This window comes from Chaetura pelagica, unplaced genomic scaffold (genome assembly GCF_000747805.2).
Source record: "Chaetura pelagica isolate M959 unplaced genomic scaffold, ChaPel_1.0 scaffold806, whole genome shotgun sequence".
In the NCBI taxonomy this organism is placed as follows: domain Eukaryota; kingdom Metazoa; phylum Chordata; class Aves; order Apodiformes; family Apodidae; genus Chaetura; species Chaetura pelagica.
This window is the reverse complement of record NW_009953598.1, coordinates 86,528-112,264: the sequence shown is the minus strand read 5'-3', so window position 1 is coordinate 112,264 and position 25,737 is coordinate 86,528. Positions and strand designations below refer to the sequence as shown.

At 45.0% G+C, this 25,737-nt stretch overlaps 1 protein-coding gene across 1 annotated transcript; it reads left to right on the top strand.

The window, feature by feature from the left end:
- Positions 1–10,508: 10,508 nt before the first annotated feature.
- On the top strand, positions 10,509–14,593 carry LOC104390630 (protein LBH-like). The gene is made up of 2 exons (XM_009999806.1): positions 10,509–10,598; positions 14,375–14,593. Exons 1-2 carry the CDS (start codon positions 10,509–10,511, stop codon positions 14,591–14,593), a joined length of 309 nt encoding a protein of 102 aa, XP_009998108.1.
- The last annotated feature ends 11,144 nt before the right edge of the window (positions 14,594–25,737 follow it).

The window sequence follows — 25,737 nt, the reverse complement described above, 5'->3', positions numbered from 1 at the left end:
TGAGCAGAGCTCAGAGGCACTCCTGCTCAGTACAGGCATTTCTGATCCCAAAAGCAAGTTCTCAGATGAGACAGTATTTACACAGTGAGTACCAGAAGACGTATCTCTAAAAACACTTAGCAGCTTGTTGAGGCTTATCTCTAATTTTGATGGGGCTATTTTCTTAATGAGGTCCTTTCACATCAATTAGCTGCTGAATCCAGTGTTAAAAAAATAAATCCAAACTTTCTCTTGGCACATGGTTCCACGAGGAGTCTGTGGAGATTTCCATGATACCAAGGTCTACCAGCATTCGGAGGAGCTGGCTTAGTCATTCTTCCCATCTGCTCTGCTTCTTCCTCCCTCCACTGCACTGCACACGCTTCCGGGCTGTCTGCTCCTCATCCCTATCCCCGAGCATCCTGGCTGGCTGCCCTGTTCTCCTCCCTTGTTGTACCTTTTCCTTGTGGTATCTTCTGTGAGGAAGCTCAGGTAGCTTAGTGCTGAGATCAAAGAGCAGAAATAAATGAGCTTCTCTAAAGCAGCTAAGAAAACTTAAAAAGAGAAACCCACCAAGGAAGCACCCACAGCAAGCAAAACTGAAAACGTCATTTGCACAAAATCACCCCCAAATCATGAGAATGCTTAGAAAATTGTTGTAGTTAAACACAGACACATTTTGGTTTTAGTTCTTTTTCCTTCTTTGACCATTTATGAGTCAAGTTTTAGCTCCTTTTTTTTTTTTTTTACACTGGACCAGTAGGAACTTGGACAACTATAGCGAACTGGAAGTTGAGGTTTGAGTGCTGCAGGAGCTGGGGGTGTAAGAAAGAACAGCATCTCCTTGATGCCTCACTGTGCAACACTAGGAGTCAAGGAAGCTGAGCTAGAGTGATCTTGCCCTTTGCAAGCCTGTGTTTTCTAGTGTTGATAGTCCACAGATGAGTATTGGAGAAATTCCCCAGGGTAATATTTACCCCAGCAGCTTCTTTGGAGCAGGAACAGTAAAAGCTGCAGCTTGCTGTGAAGTTAGTGGTGCGCGGCAGGATGGTCTGGAAATAGCAGCCTCCTACCCCTTTTTGCTCTCCCAAACTACGTTCTGTGTCTCATGCTGAAATGCCTGCTCCTCCACATCGAGAGTCATTTCATCTCACTGCTTCCTGAGAGGGATCGACATCTTCTGCAGCGCTCTGAGGGGGGGAAGGCAGCTCTGGCCTGCGGAGAGCAGAACTCAAGTACTGTGTGGGTGGCCGAAGACAAGAGCTTCTGAAACGAGGGAACAGAACAGATCTCTAATCTCCAGACTCTGACACATATCGCACTTTTCTCAGTTGCTTAGGAAAGAGATTTGCATCCAAAAAGAAGTGGGAGGCTTAAATAGGAGTTCATACACACATGCATTTATCTTCTGTGGTCCGTGCAGTAGTTTACGTTTTGCTAGTCCCATGGAACCCACAGCACTTCATAAAAAGCATCCATTACAAATGTACAACCAGGGGAAACAAAGAAGCTGTCCAAGTTCCTATCCACAGTGTCCAAAAGCTGAGCTCAGTAGGCACTCATGGAAACTGAAGGCTGCTGAGTGTCACTGAGGTAAGTGCATGTTTTAGGTTATGCCAAGATGCTGAAGCCAGTGTCCCACCTCCCACAGAGGTACCAGGCATGGTCCTACCTCTGGATGGCCCAGGCCACACATGTAGACTGAAACACTGCAGGACTTAAGGCATAGGTCTGTCCTCCTAGGACTCTGACATAAGACCAAGGCATAGAAGAGCTGGATCCACAGAAGCACCTGGCCGTAGAAAACTGCCACATTTCCTTGCAAGGACATGTCCTTCTGGTACCATCTGAAGAGCCCCTTCATAACTTCATCTGCCACAACAACCGTAGCTCTGTCCTAGATCACCCACATAACCACCCTGGCTGAACTGGCAGCCTGATGTGCTGCAGCGAAGTGGCCCACATAAGGCACCCTTTCTTCCTCTGGGTGGAAAAACCTCCTTGGTCCTGTCTCTTTATTGGGATTTGCTGAGCAGGGTTCACTGTGCCTTGTAGAAATTTTCCACTTTGCAAAAATCAAGCAGTAGACCATTGCATCTCCTGCCTTACACCACTCTTACGCCTGCCCTGTCCCCATTTTCCTTGTAATCAATAGCAGGGGTTTCTTTTTGTAGCACACACAAAGGCTGGGCTCCTTGAATGAAGAAAAGTCTGCATTGATCCAGAGGCTTTTGCAGGGTGAAGCGGGGGGAACTGGGCGCCCGAGGCTGAACTCCTGGTTTGTTTGAGGTGCTATCTGGAATCAGTGGGAATGGTGTGTGTGCTGTGATTGCATGGGCCAGCTTCCAGAGCTCTGTTTCTGGTCCTCCTGTGTGTGAGGCTGAGCCCACAGAGCCCTGTGGGGGACACCTCTCCAGCGCAATTTAAACTGAGGGCTGGTAGAGCCCCTGGGATTGTTCCATTGAAATAAGAAAGGAGGGATCCTGTTTGTGCAGAAAAATGATAGATGTGCAGGTGGTGCAATGGTTCAAGGCCAGTTTCTGCTGCCTATCTACACTTATTATCTATAAGATGCACATTCAATGTGATATTGTTAGGCTGTTATAATAATATTTTCATGAGTGCTCCATGGGGGAATGATTAACTCGGGAAGTCCAGGAAAGGCTTGGGGGAGAAGGCTGTCCTGCAGCCCTTGCTGGTTGAGCAGTAGCCCTGGCACCTGAGGTCAGCTCTCCCTCTGCCATCCAGTTGTCTCCAATGCTGGGGAAGCTGGGAGAGGAGGTGATGCTTTCAGAGTAGGATGAAATGAAAAAGTGACCTGTTGTTGGAGGTGCTGCTGCCTCCCAAGGAAGCATGAGTGTCTCTGAAACATGGGGCTTATTTATCAAGCGTCTGCGGGCTGCTAGGATTGCAACCTGTGGTTTGTTCCTATTTCTGGTTTGCTGATGAAACACGCTCCCCTTAAAACATCTGTTTTGCGATTCCCAGTTGATTGATCCCAAGGAAAGGGCTCTGTCACTGTGCATGGTGAAGTCCTCTCCCCAGATGGCATGGCATGGCCAAGCATAACCCAGGAGACACAGCCAGGTTGGGCTTCCCACACCCTGCTGACCAGAATTGCTGTACAACGTCCTGCTACTGCTCCTTGGTGCTGGTTGTCCTCTTGTGGAAGGTGAGACCACTCTACCAGGGTAGCTTGTATCCTTGTGCTGTAGACACTCCAAACACACAATGTGCTCCAGATGCTTTCCAATGTGGGAGAGGAGCCTGGAAAGCACCTTTCGGTGCCTGGGCTTTTGGCTTGGGCCAAGCAGCACCAGTGGAAATGCATCCCTTTGTGTGGGGTGGGAGGTGAAGGGCTCTTGATCTGAGCAAAGGGGCCACCACGGGGGCATTGCTTGGTCTCACTGGTGAAGCCAGCTTTCCTATCATTGTATCCTTGGTTGTATCTCATACTTTCCTTGGTGGCGCTGCTCCTGAAGAGGCAAGAGCATGACCACCTCGTTGAAGTAGTCCCTAAATCAACTGATCTTTACTGGAAAGTGTAGCAGGGCTCACCAGGCCCAGAGGAGGGGTGGCCAAGCTCTGTCACCAGTCTATGAGACTTGAGAATTCTTGGTCACTGTTAACAGCAGCACATGCTCACACTGTTGTATGGCTCTGCTTGGCAATGCCTCATGGACTACGTGGAAATGGTTATTGTTCCTGTTGTGGTCAGGCACAAACAGTCCTATATTCCAGCCCCAACACCTAACACATCACAGTGTGCTTTCCTCCGAGAGGTCCCACAGCAGCCCAGGATGAGGGCGTGTGACAAACGCAGAGAGGAGGAGGATATGGTGATGGCACAGTGCCCAGCTGATGCTCAGCTGACCTGTTTCAGATGATTCAAGGGGCTTTGGGTTTGTCTCAGAGAAATAACGCAGGATGGGCTGCACAGCCATGTTGGTACTCCTGGAGCCAGAGAAGCAACTGATTATCAAGCTGAGGCAAAGGAGAGCCAGTTAATTTGGGAAGTGTAAGAGGGGTAGGTTGGGAGTGCAAGAAGCAAGTTGGCTCCAGACTAGACTAATTAGCAAAGCAGCAGAAGTAGGTAAAATTAGGAAGGGACAAGAAGAGATAAGCAGAGAAAGGCTTTACTCAATGTCCAGACAGTTTGCTCTGCTGTAAAGGTTTGTTGCATGCTCCCAATACCCATGCCTGGTTTTTTAAAAGATTAAGCAGCATTGTAGAAGGAAGATTATTAGCTTATGTTTCCTCTGGTGTCAGCCATGGGAGATAATCCCATCTATCAAGTAGATAAAGTATCTCTTCTTCAGATAATAAATGCTCTCTGGTAGTTTTATACACTGGAGACACTGAACTCCTTAACAATCTTGATTGGAAAGTAGTTTTTCTGTTTTTAAGTATGACTCTGTGGGGCTGGGAGAAGGGACATCTTCAACACTGCAGTCTTTGAGTGATTTTCTTTGATTACAACGTTCAAGTAGCTGAGCCCCAGTGGCTGATGTCCTCACTCAAACATTTTGTGCCCTGTAGTACAGAGTTCCCTAAAACTTTGGAGAGGAGATTGGTCTTGGGTCAGTTCAATCCAGAAGTTCTTTGCTGAAACTGGAAAAACCACAGGTCTGGGTTCCATTGGTTCAGTACTGTGTGGATCCTTGTAAACCTCTAACCAGGCAACTGAAGGTGCCTCTAAATAGCAAGTGCCCTGGCTTGGATTCCAATCAGTGGCCATGTGGTGCCCAGTTCGTTATCTCTTATACCATTTTATCTCTTGCTGAGAGATGACTCAGTGTAATAACTGTTCTTATTATATCCAGTGTTTTCTAAAGGAGCGATTGAAGGTAGATGAATTCATGCTGAATTTTCATGTGTTAAATAGCAGCAGTTTTGTAATGGGTAGTGGGATAAAAATCTTCTTTCAGGAGTATTGGATAACACGGTATCAGGTGCTCTCTCATTTCTATACAGGAGACAAGCACTGAGTGTAGTCATGAATTTTTAAGGGACAAAACATTTACCTCTCTGAAGTTCGTTTGATCATTGGTTAGGAAGGAGAATTGCCAGACAAGAATTAAACCTTCTGAATTGAATCCTGGGGATGGAGATGTGATTTCCTGCTTCCCTAATTTGCAATAAGCATGGCCTCTGTGGCATGAGAAGAAGCTCCAGAATGTGACACACAATTTTTCCTCTGTCACTGTTTTTGAATAAAATCAGTGTGGAGTTAATCCAGTGTTATAAATCTTGGTAGGAAGGTCTCCAGAGCAGGTAGATTTGTTTAATCACTTGGGCTGCAATCCAAACCACTGGAGGGTATAAAATATATACACTAGTGCCATTCACTTCACTGAAAACACCTTTTTCCCATCCAGGGAAATATCTGTGGCTGGCATGAAAATGTATTTGGCAAGCTGTAGGGCTAAACAAATTTCTCAGAAAATGATGTTTGGCCAAGCTACTGACTGTATTTCAGCTCTGTAACTTTTCAAGCTCTTCAGCTGAGACTTTCTGACAGACAAGTCATAAGAAATCAGTGATTCACACTTTGCAATGGTAGGATCCTCACCTCTGCTTATCAGTCTCCCTGTGCTGAGACCAATCAGAGTACTGCCTGCAGTTTGGAGCAGACCTTTGCAAAAGTCCCTTCTCCTGTGGCATCTGTAACAAACATGCAGTAATGTAATCCTAACTTATCCTCCTTTCAGTCTATTTTATCTTCTTTGTGTCTTGACCAGTAGCTTCTTGAGTATGAATCTTGCTCTTTGATGTTTTGAACCATTGTCTCACTAAGCAAACTCATCCAGTAAGGGCATACATTTTTATTTTCAAATTTTTCAACTGTCATCAGAGTTCCTGTATGGTAGAATTTCAGATTGTCCCAGTTTCAGCAGGTTTTTTGTATGTTACACTGAGGAAGAAGGTCTATCATCATGGTAAGAGTCATATTGCAAGGTATTTCAGCTAAGAGCTTTGGATGGATTTAGAACATTAATTGTCTCGGTAATTCACTAGATTTGCAATGAGCTGCGTCCTTAGTGAGATCAATTCCCATCTGGAGTAGAAAATTATACAGACCTTCACAGCAGGAGTTTCTACAGCACACTTTCAGTAGTCCTCTTGCCCACTGGTGGCTGCCAGCGTTGTTGCTTTGGTTGCATGCTTTGACTCTTGTTTTGTCTCTTTCAGACACTTCTAGGGTTTGACAGAGATTGCCCAACACTTCATCAACAACGTGAACAACAGCAGCAAGGACAGTTTTTGGAAGCAACATCTGTTGATGTGATTGAAGGTAATACACTCTCTTCTGTCATTACCCTGCACTTGCCATTTATTCCCTCTGGACCCTCATCTTCTGGCCAGACGACCCCTTTGCTGCCCACTCTGGTTGGTGAGGTGAGAGCAGGATCAGACCTTTCTTTGGTGCATCTCTGAACATCCTCCAGGTGGGTCAGGAAACAGCTGTTCCCAACCACAGCTCAGCATGCCCCATAAAATGTGGTTTTACCCCTCTTCTTAAGGAAATCTTTGCTTGCATTGCACAATCTGACTGCTTTCCATAGCCTCATAAGTGCTTCACTTTTCTGGATCCTGAAGCTGGTCCTCAATCAAATACTGTTTTTCCTCCAGGAATTTCATAGGTCAGTTTTTCCCTCTGTTCAAAAACTAAAATAAAAATGTGTGCTTTTTTTTTTTTCTAAGCACTTTCTCATGGCAAGTGGTTCAGCACTTGTCAACCTATATATTGCTCTTTACATTACTGACCTTGTTAGCACCATCACGAACAGCAGAAGGTGGGCTGTGCATTTGCTCTGTGCCCCTGGAAAAGATCATCATAGCATGGTCCTGCAACTGGAGCAGTAGCATTTAAAATAATCTTCTCTAAATGCAGTTTTCTCACAGAAAAGCAAGAACAGATTTTGCTTTTTTTTTTCTCCCCTAATTGGTATATTTGAGCTTAATTAAACCTAGGGGAAGTAAATGCATCTCTTAATTCACTGCCATGAGAATTTTAAGGTTCGGAGTAGGTGACTCATCCACCAGAAGAGAATTTATTCTTTGTTTGTAAATGCTATTTATTGCCTTGTTTTGCATCACTATGGCTACTGCATGTCATTGGTAGTACCAGCCATACATAAAATGAATGTAAGACTGAATTTAAAAGAGATGTAGCTCTTACAATAATTTGCTTGTATCGGCCACTTTTCTGTTGTATGTTAGTACATCTCACATAAAAGTGGTGGTAAAAGTGGCTCAATATTTTTCCATCAAAACTGGCTGAAAAGTAAAATATTCTCCTTCTGATAAATCATATCCTAGGTAAAAAAGCCCTAAGCAGCAACCAAAGCTCCCTTTTCAGATTCTGTGCCTTTATAAACAATTCAGTGATGTCCTACAGGTGATTTTGAAGTTTCAGGTGAACTGATTTGCAGTGGCATTCTCAATTATTTTGCTTCTAGTAATTTTTAGTGTTAAATACCTAGTTAAGCTTGTTAGAAGCATCACTGCTTTTGCAGCCCATATAGATTTTTCTGCTTTTCTTTACTGGTTCAAAGTGGAGACTGAGAACAATTAAGCTATTCCAGTTAAAGCCTAATTCCTTTGCCAATTGCATGGCGCCATGTTATTTTCTGAGACACATCAAGTACAATCACTTCTGCCATCCTATTCAATCAAAGCCTTAAGTTGCACAGATTTTGTGAAACGGCCTGGGCTTCAACAGCTTGAGAGCTGATTCACTGAGGCATCTGCTGTAACACTGGCAGGACTGTCACCATTTTCCTAGCCAGAATAATATGTCTTTGTCATTTAGAAATAATCTGCAGGGTGTAATGTGGTCTTAGGGAAGCAGGGAGCCCATTATTGCTCAATAATAGAATTTTATGAGGTCTTAACAACATCTTTGAGCTCATATGACACATTTGGCAGTGTGTGTGTCGATGTATATCTCTAATGTCCTATAGAACAAGGTCAGAGAAGTGTTTTAAACACTTAGTGTGTATTGAAATGTTACTCAAATTAACCAGCCAGCTGTGGGTGACTGCAGGGGTCTGCTGCTGGCTAGAGGGGACCAACCCCGAGCACATACAAGAGTGGGACATGTCTTCTCTGTGGTAGCCAAGCCCAAGACTTCATAAATCCTAGCTCCCCACAAAGCCTCCAAGATTATTTCACACACTTTCTCATTTCCATTTCCCTGCAACCCAGGACAGGTGGGGATGGAGCACAAAAACCCAAAAAGGATCTAAACAGGCAGATGTTAATCGTGGCCATGGCCAGACCGGTGGGCCCTGGACTCCCTCAGGCTCAGGGCTGGGTCAGGCTGACAGGCAGTGTGAGAGTCCCCCAGACCAGAGCTCATCAAAGAGCTGATGTGGGAGAGTGAGGTCCTGCCGTGGTCCAGTGTGATCATCTGCAGCACTGGAGGGGCAGCAGGAAGGATGCAAAAGGGTCCCTCTAGGACCAAGGCAGAGACCAGGATGGGGAAAAAAGGCAAGAACTGCATGAGCACCAGGGTCAAACAGAGGGACAAGGCAATGGAGAGAATGCTGCTTTCTTTTTGGGGAGGAAAGGGTCCAAGGGCTCAGCTTTGTCCATTTAGGCACCTATTTTGGGGTGTAGGAACAGCTGGCACAGCTGAGCCCACAGTTGCTGCTCCAGGAAAGGGTCTCTCATTTCCAAATCACCAGTCCCTCAGTGGTGTTGTCCATGGCTGCCCAAGGGTACAGCCCACTGAATGCTGCAGGAACAAAAGCATGTGTTCAGAAAATAAATTTATTTTACTGATTAGGTGGGCTGTGGTGTCCTGATATGGTATCCCTGGGTAGGGGCACAGGTCCAGGCAAGGGCAGGGAGCTCAAAACTCTATTCCTAGCAGGGAGAATCTGTCCCTCTTCTACTGCACTGTGGCTCTGGGAGGACTCGGGCTGTGTGAGTGGGGGGATGTCCAGATCAGGGGCTTGGTTCAGCCTCTTGCCGAGTTTTGGAGCCTGGTTCCACTCTCCTGTTGTCAGTGTATGTGCACCAGGAGGGGTTCTCTTTAGTTCAGTGTTGGGTGGGTCCAAGGCTGGCACTTCAAGGTTTTCTCTAAGCTGATGGGTGGCTATAGGCTTGGGTCCTGGCCCACAGCTGAGCTCAAGTGTCTCCTGGGTCTGCTGTGATATTTTTTAAATATGCCACAGTGGGAGTGAAAGTCTCTGTGCTATCACGCTGCTCTGTGCTACAGCTAATTAAAGTAATTGTGAAGAGTTTTGTAGTAATTGCAGATATTGTAAAATTCAGTTTCGTGGGGTAATTGGTAATGTAAGCCTGAAACAAGTTATCCATAAGATGTTTTAGTTTGCATTTCTCAGTAGGAGCAGCCTTTACAAAGAAGGCTTTTGTGTGTGAAGCAGGACCAGAATTAATGGCAGCATTTAGTCATGCCTAAAGGGGTGGTTGTGTGGCAGGTGGCAGGGCGGTGTCATTGATGGTGCCTACGTTCTGCAGGAGGCTCCAGCAGCCACTCACTGCTGTACCTGAGGAATTCCAGCTAGGGAGAGTGAAATATCCAGAGCCAAACCCATCCTACTGATGTATTCCCATCCAAGATGAACGTAGCTATTTGTATGTAGGTTGAGCAAAGTGGTTCAGGCTCCGTTTGCTCCTACACACTTAATGTGCTTCGTGAAGTTTGCAGGCATCCTCAAATCTCACAAGAGAATGCTGTGTCTGTAAATCTCAAATGTGAGGAAAACACTGTAGAGACAAGCAGCTACCCAGCCATGGGCTGGGCTACCCTCACTGCAGCCAGGACTGCTGCCAGCTCTTGTCCCTCTGCTCCAAAGAGCCCAGTGGAACAAGGAGTTTGAGCAAGGGTGCTGAACAGCGCAGGGGGATGCTTAATGGGCACATAAGCAGCTTAGGTTTCTAAGTCCCTAATTTAAATGAAATATAGGTGCAAAACCTTCCCTGCTGTATTTGAAAATTCCACTGAACATCTCTGAATACTCAGGCAAGCAAAGACTACTGAAATCTGGCCCTTAGACACCAATGCAACTGGTGTGTCTGGAATTAACAGTATTGAAACAAGTGCTGACTCATAACTAACTGGAAGAAATGTCTGGGAAGAGCAAATATTGAAAATGTTATGAAGAATCAGAATGAGAATTTAATTCAAGGCTGATATTTCCATGAGTAACATTTTTTGGTCAACAGACACAATTTCTGAGCTCATATATTAATAATGAATTGGTTGCTGATAACATAACAGGGCTCATATCTTGCTGGTGACTCTAGGACTCCATGGGTGTCCTCTATGCTGTCCTGCTGGGGCAGTTGGGTCAGTGCCTGCATCTGCATCACACCATGCAGTGGTAGCAGTTGGCTTGGAGGGCCAAGGAAACACTTCCCAGGGGGCTGTATAGAAAGGACATTCTGTAACGTGATTATTTTAACAAATGTGAAAGGCTGAAGTCTTTTGTTCAGTTAATTGAGAGACAAAAGCTCAGAGCTGAGTTTTCCAATTCTGTTTTAATACTTGCAGCATGACAGAGGTGATGAACACTCGGGAACCGGTGATGGAGGAATTCGCGCTCAGCCAGACTCCTGAGGAAGAAGGAGGCCCTTCAAGCCAGGTAACTTCAGAAAAACGGGGAAGTATCCTGAGCTACTTTTCAAAAGCAACATCATGCAACCAGTAACTGTCATACACATAGATGATAAATTGCAGAGCACAGCTGCCAGAAGAACAAGCCCTGAAATGCATGTTTCATCCTACTTACGTTATATTTTTAAAAGGTAGTTCTGGCAGGAGGGTTTTGTTGGGTGCCAGGCCTCCAGGACACAGTGACAGCTGTGCCTTGCCCCTGTGGAGATGCAGGCAAAGAAGGTGTTTGTCACCAAGAGTTCAAATCTGAGCCACCATCGTGTGATGAAGGCATCCAGCCAGTATTGTAACACAGCTTTTATACAGCCACCCTTGAAATAAGGTGTTTCCTCAGGCTCAGAGGGAGAGCCCTTTTTTGAAAATAGACCATTTGGTGTCATTCCCGTAAGTGGCTGAGGCTTTTTAGCAGCAGCACTGGTCAGGGTCATTTGCTGGCAGGTGCAAGAGCATTTTCTGTCCCCAGGCAGACTCACATACCCACTGACCTACCTGCCTGCAGTGCTGTTCCCAGCAGGAGTCATCACAAAGTTTCGAGCTCCCCTTGCAACCACCCCTGCACCCCATTTGGTGCTCTGTGGTTGGGCTTGTGACTGTGTCACTGCTGGGGGCAAAACACCTAAATGTGTCATTGTGGACCTGAGTTGCTTCTCAACAGAAGATACAGTATTGTGAGCAGACTCAGAAAGCTACTCTAGGAGAAGCTTGTTGCAGGTTTAAGTCAAGCATTTGGAAGCCAGGGAAATCAGAACTGAAATTTTGCAAATTCCTTTCAGATCACTTGTGCGTGTAATGAGAGGCTGTGTGCAATTAAAGAGTGTACCCTGGGCTTTCCTGTGCCTCCTCGACTGCACAGGAGATATGCTGCTCACTCTAAAAGCATGATTTCAGTACTCTCCTCTTTCTCTCTGAGTCCCAGGCTTATTGTACATTGTTTAAACTCTGTGCCAACTCCAACTTCACCTATGTCTTTATGGCTTTTCTATGGTGTCCCTGTCATATGCTCTGGAGCTTTTTCCCCAGTTCTTTACCCTACCCCTCTGGGAGAAGGTGGTACCATCCATGTGTTAGTGATGACCAACTGAGGCAAAGAAAGCAAAAAATAAGTGAGAGGTAGCACAAAGTCAATGACTCAGTGGGAAAACTAGGTTTCTTCCAGCAACTTCCAAGCACTCTGGCCAGGAGACTGGTCCCTCTATTCCTGCAGTCTCCTGCCCACTCATCACACACTCCAGCTTCCGCAGAAAAACACAGCAAGACCTGACGGGGAGCTCTGCTTCCTGCCAGTCCTGACTCATTCCTGGAGGGACGTGGTAAATACTGGGCTCCAGTGGAAAAAGAATTATGTGATTGGTGTGAGAAAAGACCATATGAGAATGACACAAACAAAAATAGCCAAGCTGAGGCTGCACAGGTGCCCTTCCTAAATCTTGTTGCAGCCACAATAATCGACTCTTAGCACATTTTTAGATCAGCGTGTGTCATTTCCTAGGGCTTCAGAAAGCAGATGAAAAAGTAGTTTTGTTGCATTGAATCGCCCTGCCAGGGGTTGTCACCTGTTGTCACCAGGCTTGGGGATGGGGTGACTTTCACACAGCCCTCTGCCACCTTAGTAGGCTGAGGAGCAGCAGGAGAAGAGGTCTTTGTCACCTTCATGTGCAGCCCTGGGAGGAAACAAGGCAACTTCCCCACAGTTTTATGGCTGTTTCCTGCCAGCTGAGCTGTGAGGCTCAGGGAGCTGGGCTCTGACATGGGTCTGAAGATGAGTGCACTGCTGCTCAGGATGTCTCTGGACCTGTGCCATATTTGGAAGTAGCAGGCTCTTCTTAGCAACTTCTTAAAAATTCCTTCCAATCGATGTCCTGACATGAACATTTCTTTCTAAACTGTAAACAGCTCCAGAGGAGGCTGTGTAATGGAAAGTTGGGGGAAACTTCTCCAATAGCAACATGAGCAGCATTGCTTGACCAGGACAAGTTAAGCCCACGTGAGAGCAGCTCAGGGAGGCACTGGGAAGGTTTACCTTCAGTGATTCACTGGGTCTAGTTGCACTGAAGGGGCTTTCTTACAGAGAAAATTCCTTATTAATTGTTTCACATGGCAACACTAATATACAACATTTTTTTCCTTCATGTAGGCTTACAAAGAGTAGTGTATCCCCACAACTCTATGGAGAACAAGGGCATGAGGGTAATTATTGCCCTTCTCCATCTCCAGAAGTCAGATAGATGCATCATAGCAATGATAAAAATGTGCTTGCTGCTTCCAGATATGGAGGAAGAGAATTGCCCTTCCTAAGGGCTTGCCTCCCCATGCCAGCTCTGATGCCACATGGAACAACTAAGCCCTAAGGTCTTAGAGAGAGCAGCTCTAAGGTTGCTCAGAGGGTTGCAAAAGCCATGAAGCAAATGCCTCCAGTGGGTTATGAAACTACAGTCCCCACATCCCTGGCAATGTCCTGAAGGATATGCCTACTTTTATGGTGGTTAGGGAATATCTGTGTTTCTGCCTGTGTGCATAGCAGGAGCTGAGCAGAGACTGGCCCACATAACCAGCAGTGCTTGCTCTAACCAGATGCCCTGACCCAGTGGGGAATGTGTTGCAAATGTGTGGGGAGGTTCCCACCAGCACACAGCAAACCTGTGTCAGCACCTAGAGAAACATTGGGGTGGTTCTTGCTCTCAACCCCTAGTTCAGTCTCCTAGTCTGCATCTTGATTTTATTGTTACAAGTAAAATAAGTAAAATAAAACTCAGCTACCACAGAGAAATTTACAGCCCATTGATGCAGATATATGGACATTTGAGAAGCCAGAGATAAGGTTTCAGCAAAACAGCAACAGACTTTGTCTTATGTTAACATTCTGGAGGAGCTGGAATTATTTTTCCTCAAAAAACATCCAGAAAAAAACCCCTCAATTCAAGTCAAAGGAACCTGAGATATTTAAATGAACCAGCTATGTTGAAAACAAGAAAGCACTTTCATGTGTTGGAATATCCTTCACTAAAAAGACATAGTTCAGCTTCAAGCTCTAAATGCTTCATAGTGTTTGACCTGCAGCTTCAGTGTGACAAATTAAAATAGTAGCTGGCACCATCCTCCGTGTAAAGATGATCTCTAGGGCTACATGTTTCGCATGAATGCCTCGTAAAATACAGTGTTTCACATTACAGAAAATAGCTCTGCTGAAGGGTGGCTTCTTAATAAATTGTCACTGCAAGAAAACATGGATTTCATAGCAGAATAGAAGGACAGCAGCAGAAAGAGCTGTGGCAGCCATTTAGCTTAATATTACAGCAGTGACCTTTGTGTCTGAAAAACCCACCAGAACTGACACACAGGTGTTTGGCAACATAATGAATTTTGTCACCTGAATCTCCACTTTTATTATACATGTTGAATCACACAAGTCACAGCAATCACCTACCTGGTGTTCTGGTGAGCAAAGTTGAGTTTCTGGTCCTGGTCTTTGCCCAGCAAAGGATAGCATGTGGAGGGGAGAGTGTGTTGAGGTCTGTTAGTACCTCTGTGTCCACGCTTGGCTGGCAAGGAGCTGGAGTCAGCTGCTTTTGCAGTCCTCCCTGTGTGGGACTGATTGCCCTGCACCAGTTTGAAGGGCTTTTTGGTGGACGTGGGAGTGCACGTCAGGTTTAGAAAGGATGCTAAGATGGAACGTGTATTCTGCTTGCTCCCAATATGCATCCCTGAACAAGACTTTGATGGACATGTCCGCAAATGTCTCAGCAGGCCTTCCCAGACTCACGTGAGAAGTATCCCAAGCTGTCCAAAAGACTCCCATCCATTGTGGTGGAGCCGACCGAGTCCGGGGAGGTGGAGAGCGGGGAGCTGCGCTGGCCTCCTGATGACCTGAAATCAGCAGAGGACAAGGGTCTTCATGGTGAACAAAGAGTCTGTGTCCAGCAGCAGCAGCAGCAGCAGATGGATCTGGAAGGTCCGAATGAGTAATTTCATCTTTGTTCCCCATAGCAAAATAGCAATTTTAGGCTATGCCATGCACTGCCATTAATAGTGAACCAAAGAGCAGTAATTGGTGCTTGAAAGTGCCCAGAAACACCTGCACTGGAAAGGGAGTCCAGTGGACTGAAAAGTTGCTTGTAGCTTTTGAGCAAATCGTGTTTTCATCAGTGTCAGGCTTAGTGCTGGCCACTGGCATGGCCAGCAGGCAGTTCACTGCACGTTTGTAGTTCCCCCTAGGAAACAGGAACCTGGTTCAATAGTATGTCTCTACCTCCCTGTCTCCAAGCTTAGAAGCAATGTTTAACAGCTGCACATTTTCAAAGCATTGTGGTGTCCCAGGAGTGCATTAATGTAGCAGGAGCTTACAAATTCATAAATATCACTAGTAGTGTCACTGTGGGGTAAATAAGGTTGAAGAGCTGCTTTTGAGTGAATGCTCTAGTTTGGAACTGGTCTGTTTATTTCTGGTTCTTTCATCTTTTCATGGTGAGGGTAACAGAGCACTGGAACAGGCTGCCCAGGGAGGTTGTGGAATCTCCTTCTCTGAAGATATTCAAGACCAACCTGGATGCAGTCCTGAATAATCCTGCTTTAGTGGGGGGTTGGACTGGATGATCCATAGAGGTCCCTTCCAACTCTGACAATTCCATGATTTCAGTGCTCTCCTTTTTACTTAAAGAGTGAAATGGTTTCTATTTAAGAGCACAATTTTCCACCCAAGTGTCCAGAGACAGCAGCCAGGATGGGGTGCAAGATGCACCTTCCCTTCAGAGGGGCAATGACAAATGGTCTGATCTTGAAGGGTCAGATCACCTGCTATTCCAGTGGGCATTTCTGGGTACTGTCAACCACAAGGTTTGATCATTCAGGAAGAAATATGAACCAAATCTATGGCCTCACCTTCAGGTTGCACATGATGGCCTCTGTGTTGTTTTTTGTACAGTGATGTGAGGACTCGTTATGTCTTTAGGCCTGCGAGTTTGAGCAGATTTCACTAAGAGAGCAGGTAGTCCTCCCAGAACAGTGGCTGTACTGCTTTAATGAGAGGGATCATCATCTCCTCTCACTACGCATCCTGAGGCCTGGCATCCCCTGTAAAGTCAGGCTGTGATGCACTCAGAGCATCCTTACTCTAGGTTTAATTACTGATTTGCAAGTCAAGGGAATTGCCCAAGTCTGAGCACCTTGACAGATAATCTGTCTGGTGGAGCAGGGCGTCAGATTAATGCTGTTGTACCTGTATGGGGAAGCAAATGCTGACAAACTATTTCTTTTCAGATACTTTAGTGCATCCACCTGAAGAAGTGGAAGACAGTACAGATACTCTGGAAAGCAGAACTGAAGAGGATGAGTAGAGACCCTATGGCCTCCGAAGTGAAACTTCATTGTGAATGTTGCTGGAAAGCTAACACACTCTGAAGACATGTCAAAGTAATCTGTATTTAAATCTGCAAGAGTTTTAGTTAGCTAGTGCCTGGTAAGAAGCATCTGGGCTTTAGAACTGTTCTTTTCAACATTTTGATTTTCAGGCTGGGATTCATATTATTTGTTTAATTTTTCCTTGGGAGACAATGGGATGTGTTAGGAAGTGTGAGATTATCAAGGGAAAATGCTCCTAATGTAAATTAGCACATTTCATTGGATTTACCTTTTCCAAGCAAAGCTGCTTTCAGGTATCAACAGCAGGACAAAGGGGTTACATTTCTACAGGAGGGATGTCTTAAATCTAAAATATTTCTTGGTTTTAGCCATTTAAAACTAGCACTGTGATATTATGGACAATAGATGTAATATAATGTCTCCATTTGATTTTGTAACTTTTGTATAGAGACGCAAGTGCAAGGTTTGCCTGCAGGCTGCTGCCCCGGGGCAGCCCGGAGCAGCCCTCTCCCTCTGGATAACCCCTGCAGATTCAGATCAACCCGCCTTTCCTTAGCTGCCTTTTCAAGGAGGCTGACTTGACACCTTTGGGAAACACTTTCTTGCTGTACGTTGATGAAGTGGACTAGCTAGTGGCTGGTGTTTGTGGCGTGAGGCTGCTGTCCCTGGGTGGGGTGGGTGGTGCTGCTGGGACACGCTCCTCCACCTTCCAGCCAACGAGGTGGCTCCTGCTTCTGCCAGGGCTGGATTTGTCCCACCTTGTTAATAGAATTTGTTGTGGCAATTCTTCTTTTGGTATGTTTTGTGTATAACGTAGGTGCAGAGGCCCAGCTGTTCCTCCCTTGGCCCGAGTCGGGTGGTGGTTGGGGGTAGGTGATGGGAGATCCATCACATGGCCCAAACCTGCCTGCTGTTCTGCCTGGTCACAGGTCCTCCCTCCTGGAAACCAGAGCTCATGGTGGGACAAGCTTTCTCGGGACACCTCAGGCCCCCATTGAATTTTCCTTGGGGATTTGGGGGCTATTTTGACAGGAATGAACCCATTCCTGCACAGAGACGTGCCAGAGACTCCTTCCCACTGTCCGAGGAGAAGCACCAACCTGCTGCCCTTTGGACAGTGTTGGTGGAGAGAGATAATGCATGTACTCAAAAGGGTTTGACTGTGTCAGTGATTAGTGTCCTGTAAGCTATGAAGTTGTCTTTCTCCACCTCTGCAGGCCTGGATGGGGTCTGTATTTTGAATTAATGTTGCAGCCGGAAGAAGCCGCTCATTGTAGGTGGAACGAAATAACAGGATTTCTTCCAGCATTAACTCCTAAGTTGACTTCCAAGCGCTTTCCTTTCTCCAGTAATAATTTTCTCTAATGGCAACTTTTGACAGTGTGATGGTGGATAAAATTTACTGGCCAGATGTGTTAGCCAGATAAGTTTATACCTTCTTAGCAACCAAATTTAATATATTTACTTACAAATAATTCTGTGCAATGAATGTTTAATACAAAGGAAAGAGACTATTTTACTTCGAAGCAACATTAATTTATGTACAAAACTATAGCTCATTACTTGGGGTGTTTGGGATCTAGAACCCTTTTTATAAGCAGTGTAGTATAGTATAATATGATACTTAAGTTAAATTTTGCTCTCTCAACCTATATAATAATCTGTTTTGCCTTCTTGATGTAGAGTCTCTTACCTACGCTGTCACAGAATTATTTTGTTGGATAAGTGGGATTCTGGTGAGAGCAACAAAATTCTCCAGAGAAACCGAAGGTTTCGGAGCACTTCCTAAATCTGGCTGCTGTCTCTGTCACCCCCTTTGCTGGTGACAGCTTTTTGGTAAAGCCAGTGGAGCAGGAACAAGCTCCAGCTATGTCTTTGGGTAGCACAAGCCGTGAGCAGAGGTCCCCAGCTCAGACCCATCTGCAGCTGGTTGTGCTGGGAGGGAGGCAGCTCTGGCCGGGCGGACGCGACGTGCTCTTTAAACGCTGCTTCTGCATCGACCATCAAGAAGTTTCACAAAGCTCTGGGGGGGAAACAACGACAGTGACGACATGTTTTTAGCTTTGTGCTTTCCTCCCAATCTGCATCTGCCCAGCTCCGTGAGGAATGACGTTAGACATATCATTTAATTTGCTTTTTGCTTTATAAAAGGAAAAACAGTTGTTTGAAACACTTCCCCCAATTTTATGTGCTCTCTATCTGCTTTCAGACGCTCCCTCCCTTCCTGCTCTGGATGGCCCTTATCCTATTTCCACCTGAGGTCAATGGCACTTCCCTAAATAAGCTTCCCAAAGAAACAACAAAATTCTACATACGCTCTGAAAAAAACGCCACACAGCAGCAATTTCTTTGTCCTAGTACGTAAAGCTACAGCCCATATAGAAATACCAGATTTCCTGCTTCCAGCCAAATTACTTTTGTCTTTCCTTTCCCCTCTTTCTCACTGCTTGCTTGAAGTATTTTACCTGAAGCAAATGGATGCTTCAAACTAAAGCTTTCTCCTAAAGCTGTGTGGCCTCAGTTTAACAACCATGCAAAGCCAAACTCCTCCTCCCATTTTTATTTTTCTGAACATGGGCCAGAGGCCCTAAAATAGGATAGCAAGATAGAGAGAAAAATGTTTCATATGAGCAAGCCCTATTTATTCAATTGGCAGGGCTATGAATGTCCACTTAATCTGTCTGTGTGCAAGTGTTGTGTCTCTAATAAACTCAATAGTTGTTTTGTATTTTTTTCTGGATTAAAAGCTTTGTAGAAACTAAAAAGGAAAAAAAAAGTCATATTTTTCTAGTCTTGCTTGTAGGGTATTTCATGTAGTGCAGACAGGAAGTTTTCTGGAGTAAAACATTGTTGGATTTTGCTCTATTTCAGTTATTTCTAATTTTGTAAAATGCCACCTGTACATAATACTCAACTAATGTATGTCCTGTAGATGTATTACACCATTTAGCCTATTAAATGCCTATACTGGACCAATTGGAAGAAGTGGTGTACACAGAGTGTCTTGGTTTAAAAATGCAAAGGGTTATTTGTGGTGCTGCACAGCTCTTCTCCTCCCACTGGTACAGCTAATACATGGGAACAAAGCCTGCTCTAAGCCTGTTTTTGCCCTATGATATGTAAATACTTGCTCTGGCCCTTTGTCCCACGTGCTTCTACACAGATAAATTCAGATTTCCATCAGTGGCAGTTGCTGTCTCCATCTCTTTCCTTCGAGCACTTCCTAGACCAGGCAGCTCAATGCTCACTGCTTCTGTCTTGGGATTTTCTTGCTGCCCTGCTGGGCACAGCCCATTCACCTTGGCTGGTGGCCTGCCTTGCCTGCTGTGCTAGCAGCAAGCCAGTGGACTCATCTTCCTTCACCTTCTAATGGAATGCACATATTTAACATTTTCTGGAAAGGCTATTGTGGAGCCCAGCAGGAACTCACATTACTAGAAACCTATACCCCATGCAAGGAGAGCAGTGTCATGTGGCAGAGAAGATGAGAGGCAGAGATAGGCTGCCACGGAACAACCACTTTCCTCCCAAAATGTCAAATTACCAAAAAGCAAAGAATTGGGTAAGTGGAGGGTGAGACTCCCTCTTACTTTCCTGTTGCAAAAGCACCTGCTGCTGGCTGAGATTGGTGTATCAGCATGGCAAAAAGCATTGCTTGGGGTCAAAGCCAGTTTCTCCTGTTGGGCAATGGTGGCTTGTTTATGCTGGAGGCAATGAGCCCTGTAGCACTTGCAAACCTGATGCTTAATGTCACTCAGTACTGGAGTTTCCATGCACCATGCACGGAAAATCTCCTGTCCAGGCATACATTACCCTAGGGATGGGATGATAGAGGGACTGACACTGCCTCCTCACCTCCCTGGGGTTTTCCTGTGTGGTAGGTTGTGTTGGTCACATAAGGATGCAACAGGTGGTACCTGATGGCTCCAGGGGATATAATTTCAACCAGTGCCAATTTTATGTCACTGTGAGATCTGTGTTGAGTCCTGGCTGTTCTACCTGCTTGAGTCTGAAAGCAGGGGGAGTTTTAATGTAATTAATTATATAGGATGAGAATGGGAACATTGCTGTCTTGCTCCTAACATTTATATTTTAAACTTAAACCCACGGGATCCTCATGTTTGTTTAATGTTATTCCATTGACATAAGACATTTTAATTTATCATTAATTAGACTTCTGCTTAGTAGTTCTTTTAGACATGTGCTGCTTGACACTCTTGTTTAAATCAGCAGATAAAATTTTCAGGAATTAGCCTTTATTTAAACCACTAGTAAGAGATGAAAGCTGGCTTTTATGATGCTAAACTGAAGAATGGCAAATCTAAATAAAATCAATCCTAATTTGTGTTTCTACCTTTTTTCTTTTTTTTTTTTCCCACATCCAATAATTGCATGAATTCTTTTGTGGAGGAAGGTGATCCCTGGCAGCTACAGGGAGCCAGAAGTCCCATAACAAGCAGCACATCCCTCACATTCACATTATAAAAGCTGTTACTCATATGCATCACTTCCACCACAAATTAGAGCAGGACACCCTTCTTTCCTTTGTCTTTAAAAACACATTGTGATTTTCATTTCAGAGGCAGTAACTCTCCAAGGTTTAAATTCACTCAGTTCTGAAAAACTGGGATTTTTTTTTTAAAGTTTCTTGTTTTCTCTGTTAAAAACAAAATAATTTAAAAAACACAACTTGAAACACTAGAAAGTTGCCATTTTCCTCTAAGTACACTGATAACATTTTTTCCTCCATTTTCTCCAGCCTTTCTGCCATGAAGAATCCAAAACCTTCACATCTAACTGTAGCAGCCTCCCCTTCTGGAGACCCTGCATGAGCCCGGTGGGCTCCTGACAGTGGGCAGGAGCTGTTCCTCTCACTCTAAGGTTTCAGACTCCAGACCTTATGCTTTGAAGGACAAGGATCTTTTTAACCCACCTTATAATTCATGCTGACACACCAAAGGATTCTGTTTAAAATGCCTGTGATTGCAGTGAAATATCCATCAAATGGATATTTGCAATCAAGCCAGCATTCAGCTTCAGCATGGTTCCTGGAGCGTGACAAATTCTTTTATGAATTAGTCATTTAATTTCTGAAGCATAGGTTGGATATTGTCACATACCCACGTGTCCTCCATACCCCTGACAACAGTACCCCCACACATTTACTATTCAGTAGGTTGTGAAGCCATGAAAATCCTGGGACTGGGATGCTGCTGAGATGTACAGCCAGACCCAAGAGCTGAAGAAAGCTCCAGATACCACAGCACTGTAAATCTAAGGATAATTCATTGTTGCTGCTAATTATTCACTGATGATAATTCAAGCAGGAAGAAACAGCACAGGCACCTATCCCATCAATCCAGTCTTCCCTTGGCAGCCTAGTAGATCCTCCTGGATGAGCTCTTCAGGTTGGTGAGGTCTTGCAAGTACAGAACTGCAGCTGAAAACTCAGGGTGGAACAAAATAAACTAATCATGGGATGAAAACCTACAATTTATGTTCTATTTCACTGGTACTGGTCCTACTCCTAGCTTGGGTGTTGAGGGGGGAAGCAACTAGTGGTTTTCCCTAAAATTTACAACTGAGGCAGAACAAAGTGAATTGGACCCAAAAACGGTCTCCTTGTAGCTCTGGAGTGCACTAGCTCTGGAAGCAGCATGGTTGTTTTCTTAATTCTGACTGGCCATACCCAGCCCTTCTGTTCTCCAACAGGACACACAGGGGCTGGAGTGGCTCATCCTCCTCCTGCCCATGAGCCCAAGGGCTGGGACTTGGTGCATAAGAGGTTTCTCTAAATCTCAAGCATTCCTGTCCATCCTGGTTTTGGTCAATCTGAACTAGTGATGCAGCCTGGAGGTGCTGGGATAATGTCCCTTGGGGGGGCAGGTGCTAACCCCACTCACCTGAAGGGTCTCTGCAGAGATGGAAGAGAAGCTTCTGACGCCTTTTCGACCATGAAGCTCTGGAGGTACCACAGGGATGAACAGCCACTCCCACTACCATTAAATCAATTTTTCTCCAGAAGGAACAAGAAAAAAAAAGAAAAAAGATGGGGTTTGGGACATCAAACACCAGGAGGACTAGGTACTTAAAGCACAGCCAGAAAACACAAGCAAAGGCAAAGCAGTCATTTGACTCCTGCTGGCCCCAGCACCTTCCTTCTAGCTCAAGGTCTCTCTTTGGACCAAATCCAGTGCCCTCGGTTACCTTTAATGACACTTTAGCTTAAGGACACAATCCAGACTGAAACTGTGCCTCTTGAGTGTGATGGTAACTGAGGAGACAACTCTTGAATTCCCTAGTTCACAAAGAGGCTAAGGTGCCACTTCCTATTTATAGCCAGGCTGGGTTAAATCAAGTGCCTTATTCATCCCTGAGGTTTTAAACAAATTCCAGAGAGGACAAAGGGCCTTGTGTCTTTTCCCCCACCCTTCTCTTTTTTTTTAATTTTGGCCTGACTTGTACATGCAGAGCTAAGACTCGTTCCAAGAGTGATTCAAAATAAGACTAGAAAATCATTTGCTGGCTCAACCTGAACCACTGCACTGCTAGAAATCTTCTGTATGATTTTCACATACATTCTGAGAAGAAGAAGCTATTAAAATAATACAAAGTTTTGACATGTGAGTACAAACACTTCTTGCAGATTCACTGATAGGAATCCTCTAAATTTTCTGGCATTGCTTTGGGTCCACTGCAGCTGAGGGTACCGAGGGAAAGAAAAAATAATAAAATGAGGTTATTTTAAACCCATGCTTTATAGAAACGTTCAGTAAGGCAATGACACAAGCAGAGCAAGAAATGGTGCTTATCTTCCTAAGCCCCTGTCCCAGGCAAGACCTGCTTTCTCAGGTGAGTACAGATTTTATTGCATTATTTGAAGTTTTTATTGTTTCTAGCAGTGATGTGTGCCCTCCTCACCATGCAGAGTCACAGGGTGTTTGGGTAGCAGTGCTGCTGGAGGTGCTTCACTGTTTGGACAAGGCAGCAAACTATGTGACTTCAGTGCTTCCATTTCATTTCAGCAAATAGGAAAGAACTGTCTCAACTCACAAATAACCCAGATGTGTCATTACCTTGTTTTCACAATAGGCGAATTTGTCACAACCTGGCATCTGGCTCCAGTCGTGATAACCACTCGTATCCAAGCCAAAGCTTTCCTTCCAAGTGAGTCGATTTAAAACTCCTTAGGGTAGCAGGAGCCTTTTGGTTGCTTTGTATTGGAAATGCCTGCACAGAGCCTGTAGCAGCGGGCTCCAGCCTGCAAGCAGGAGGGTGCCCTGCGGTGGGGGGAAGCCTGCAGGAGGTGCCTGTACCCAGGCAGAGCTGCCTGGTCCACATCCTGCTCGAGGCTCCAGCTGAGCCTGCCCTGCTTTGAGGTAGATTTTGGCATATCACCCCTCTCCCCGCTGCCCCCAGCCCTGCTTCCCTCTGCAGCCTGCTCAGGGAGGGGGCTGCGGGCACAGCCCTGCCAGGTGGGGAGCTGGCTCTGGCCAGGACAACACCAGCAGGTTTTTGCTCTGCTCCCCACTTGCAGATACCAGAGGCCAAACTGAGAGTGGGCTGAGACCGAAGCAGGCAGGTGAAATGGTCCAAAAGCTGCCCAACACGTTTGCCTAAAAGTAGAGAAGAAGCAACAGCTCCAAGTCTCTCCAATTGTCTTTCCTGGTTACTCTTCCGTTCCCAGGAAAACTGTAGGAAATTAGCTATTTTTAAAAAAAATTATTTATTTTTTTTTCCCCTGCAGAAAAGCTCACATGTATTTTTATGGAGACATAAAGTGTTTCTGCCATGCAGAACTCTGGCAAGGGCCAGATCAAATGACCTAGATCCATCGAGTACAGCACTAAGTGGGGATTTGCTGAGATCCAGCACACATATGTTATCAGAAAACATACACAGGCTTGGAAAAACATTGTGATGTCATCTTAACTGAATCTTAATATATGTGTGTGCACTGGTTGCAGGAGAAGAGAGAGGCAATAACACTAATACTGGAAACTATGTTTGTATCAGTTTGTAATGTCTGCTGGCAAAAGAAGAGAACTAAGAGCATCTTGAGATTTAAATCGACCTGATCCACCAATTCAGTGCCTGAGCTGAAGTTATTTGACTTTCTGTGTCTCAATCTTAGAAAACTGGATAAATGGCTGATTTCCAAAATGAGAACCAGATCCTGCTGCATCGTGCTCATGGAACTACTTTTACTTGGAAGGAAAATTCCTCAGGCAACAATTTTTGTGCCTTCAACACCAGAGGATGTGAGCTCTTAGCAGAAGCATGGCTGCAGAGGGCAGGATAAGGCCCATGCTTTACACCAGGGCAGGGTCCAGCTGCCACCATAAGACCATCACACCTGGGATGGTCATGAACAGCTGAGCTTCTGTAGCAACGTATGCTACAGGGGGTGCATCACAGTAGGTAGGTTCATAAGCACTGTACCACTTCAGAGTAGTTAATTTACACAAGTTAAACACACACAGACCAACCAAATGAGACATATTGGCACACAGCATATGATGCCAAACATCTAATATTAAGCATTCCTAGAATGATCATCAGATCTACTTCAGAGTAAGATTTCAGAAGAAACTGCAAGAGCTCATTTTTTTTCCCCTGCAGAAAAGCTCACATGTATTTTTATGGAGACATAAAGTGTTTCTGCCATGCAGAACTCTGGCAAGGGCCAGATCAAATGACCTAGATCCATCGAGTACAGCACTAAGTGGGGATTTGCTGAGATCCAGCACACATATGTTATCAGAAAACATACACAGGCTTGGAAAAACATTGTGATGTCATCTTAACTGAATCTTAATATATGTGTGTGCACTGGTTGCAGGAGAAGAGAGAGGCAATAACACTAATACTGGAAACTATGTTTGTATCAGTTTGTAATGTCTGCTGGCAAAAGAAGAGAACTAAGAGCATCTTGAGATTTAAATCGACCTGATCCACCAATTCAGTGCCTGAGCTGAAGTTATTTGACTTTCTGTGTCTCAATCTTAGAAAACTGGATAAATGGCTGATTTCCAAAATGAGAACCAGATCCTGCTGCATCGTGCTCATGGAACTACTTTTACTTGGAAGGAAAATTCCTCAGGCAACAATTTTTGTGCCTTCAACACCAGAGGATGTGAGCTCTTAGCAGAAGCATGGCTGCAGAGGGCAGGATAAGGCCCATGCTTTACACCAGGGCAGGGTCCAGCTGCCACCATAAGACCATCACACCTGGGATGTTCATGAACAGCTGAGCTTCTGTAGCAACGTATGCTACAGGGGGTGCATCACAGTAGGTAGGTTCATAAGCACTGTACCACTTCAGAGTAGTTAATTTACACAAGTTAAACACACACAGACCAACCAAATGAGACATATTGGCACACAGCATATGATGCCAAACATCTAATATTAAGCATTCCTAGAATGATCATCAGATCTACTTCAGAGTAAGATTTCAGAAGAAACTGCAAGAGCTCATTTCCACTCCAAAGTTACTGTGATTAGCACTGCACTCATATTGATATTGCAGGTTTTACTAGGTACCACTATTAATTCTTTTAGTGTCACCTTTCTTTTCAGTGCATTTTAATAAACTTGAAGATCGTGACTGGAATTGGGAAGTTGAATCTTGTCAGGACTGTATATGCCAGCACTAACTCAGAAAACTTGCATATACCAGTGTTTCTACAGGCTGCCAGGAACACCTAACACTCTGTACACTGAATTATCCCATAGCTAAGCAAGATCTT

What these genes read in the sequence shown, in the direction of transcription:
- LOC104390630 (XM_009999806.1), top strand. Translation starts at nt 10,509, where the DNA reads ATGACAGAGGTGATGAACACTCGGGAACCGGTGATGGAGGAATTCGCG. An exon ending in AAGGAGGCCCTTCAAGCCAG is followed by an intron (nt 10,599 to 14,374) that starts GTAACTTCAGAA and finishes ATGTCTCAGCAG; the next exon opens with GCCTTCCCAGACTCACGTGA.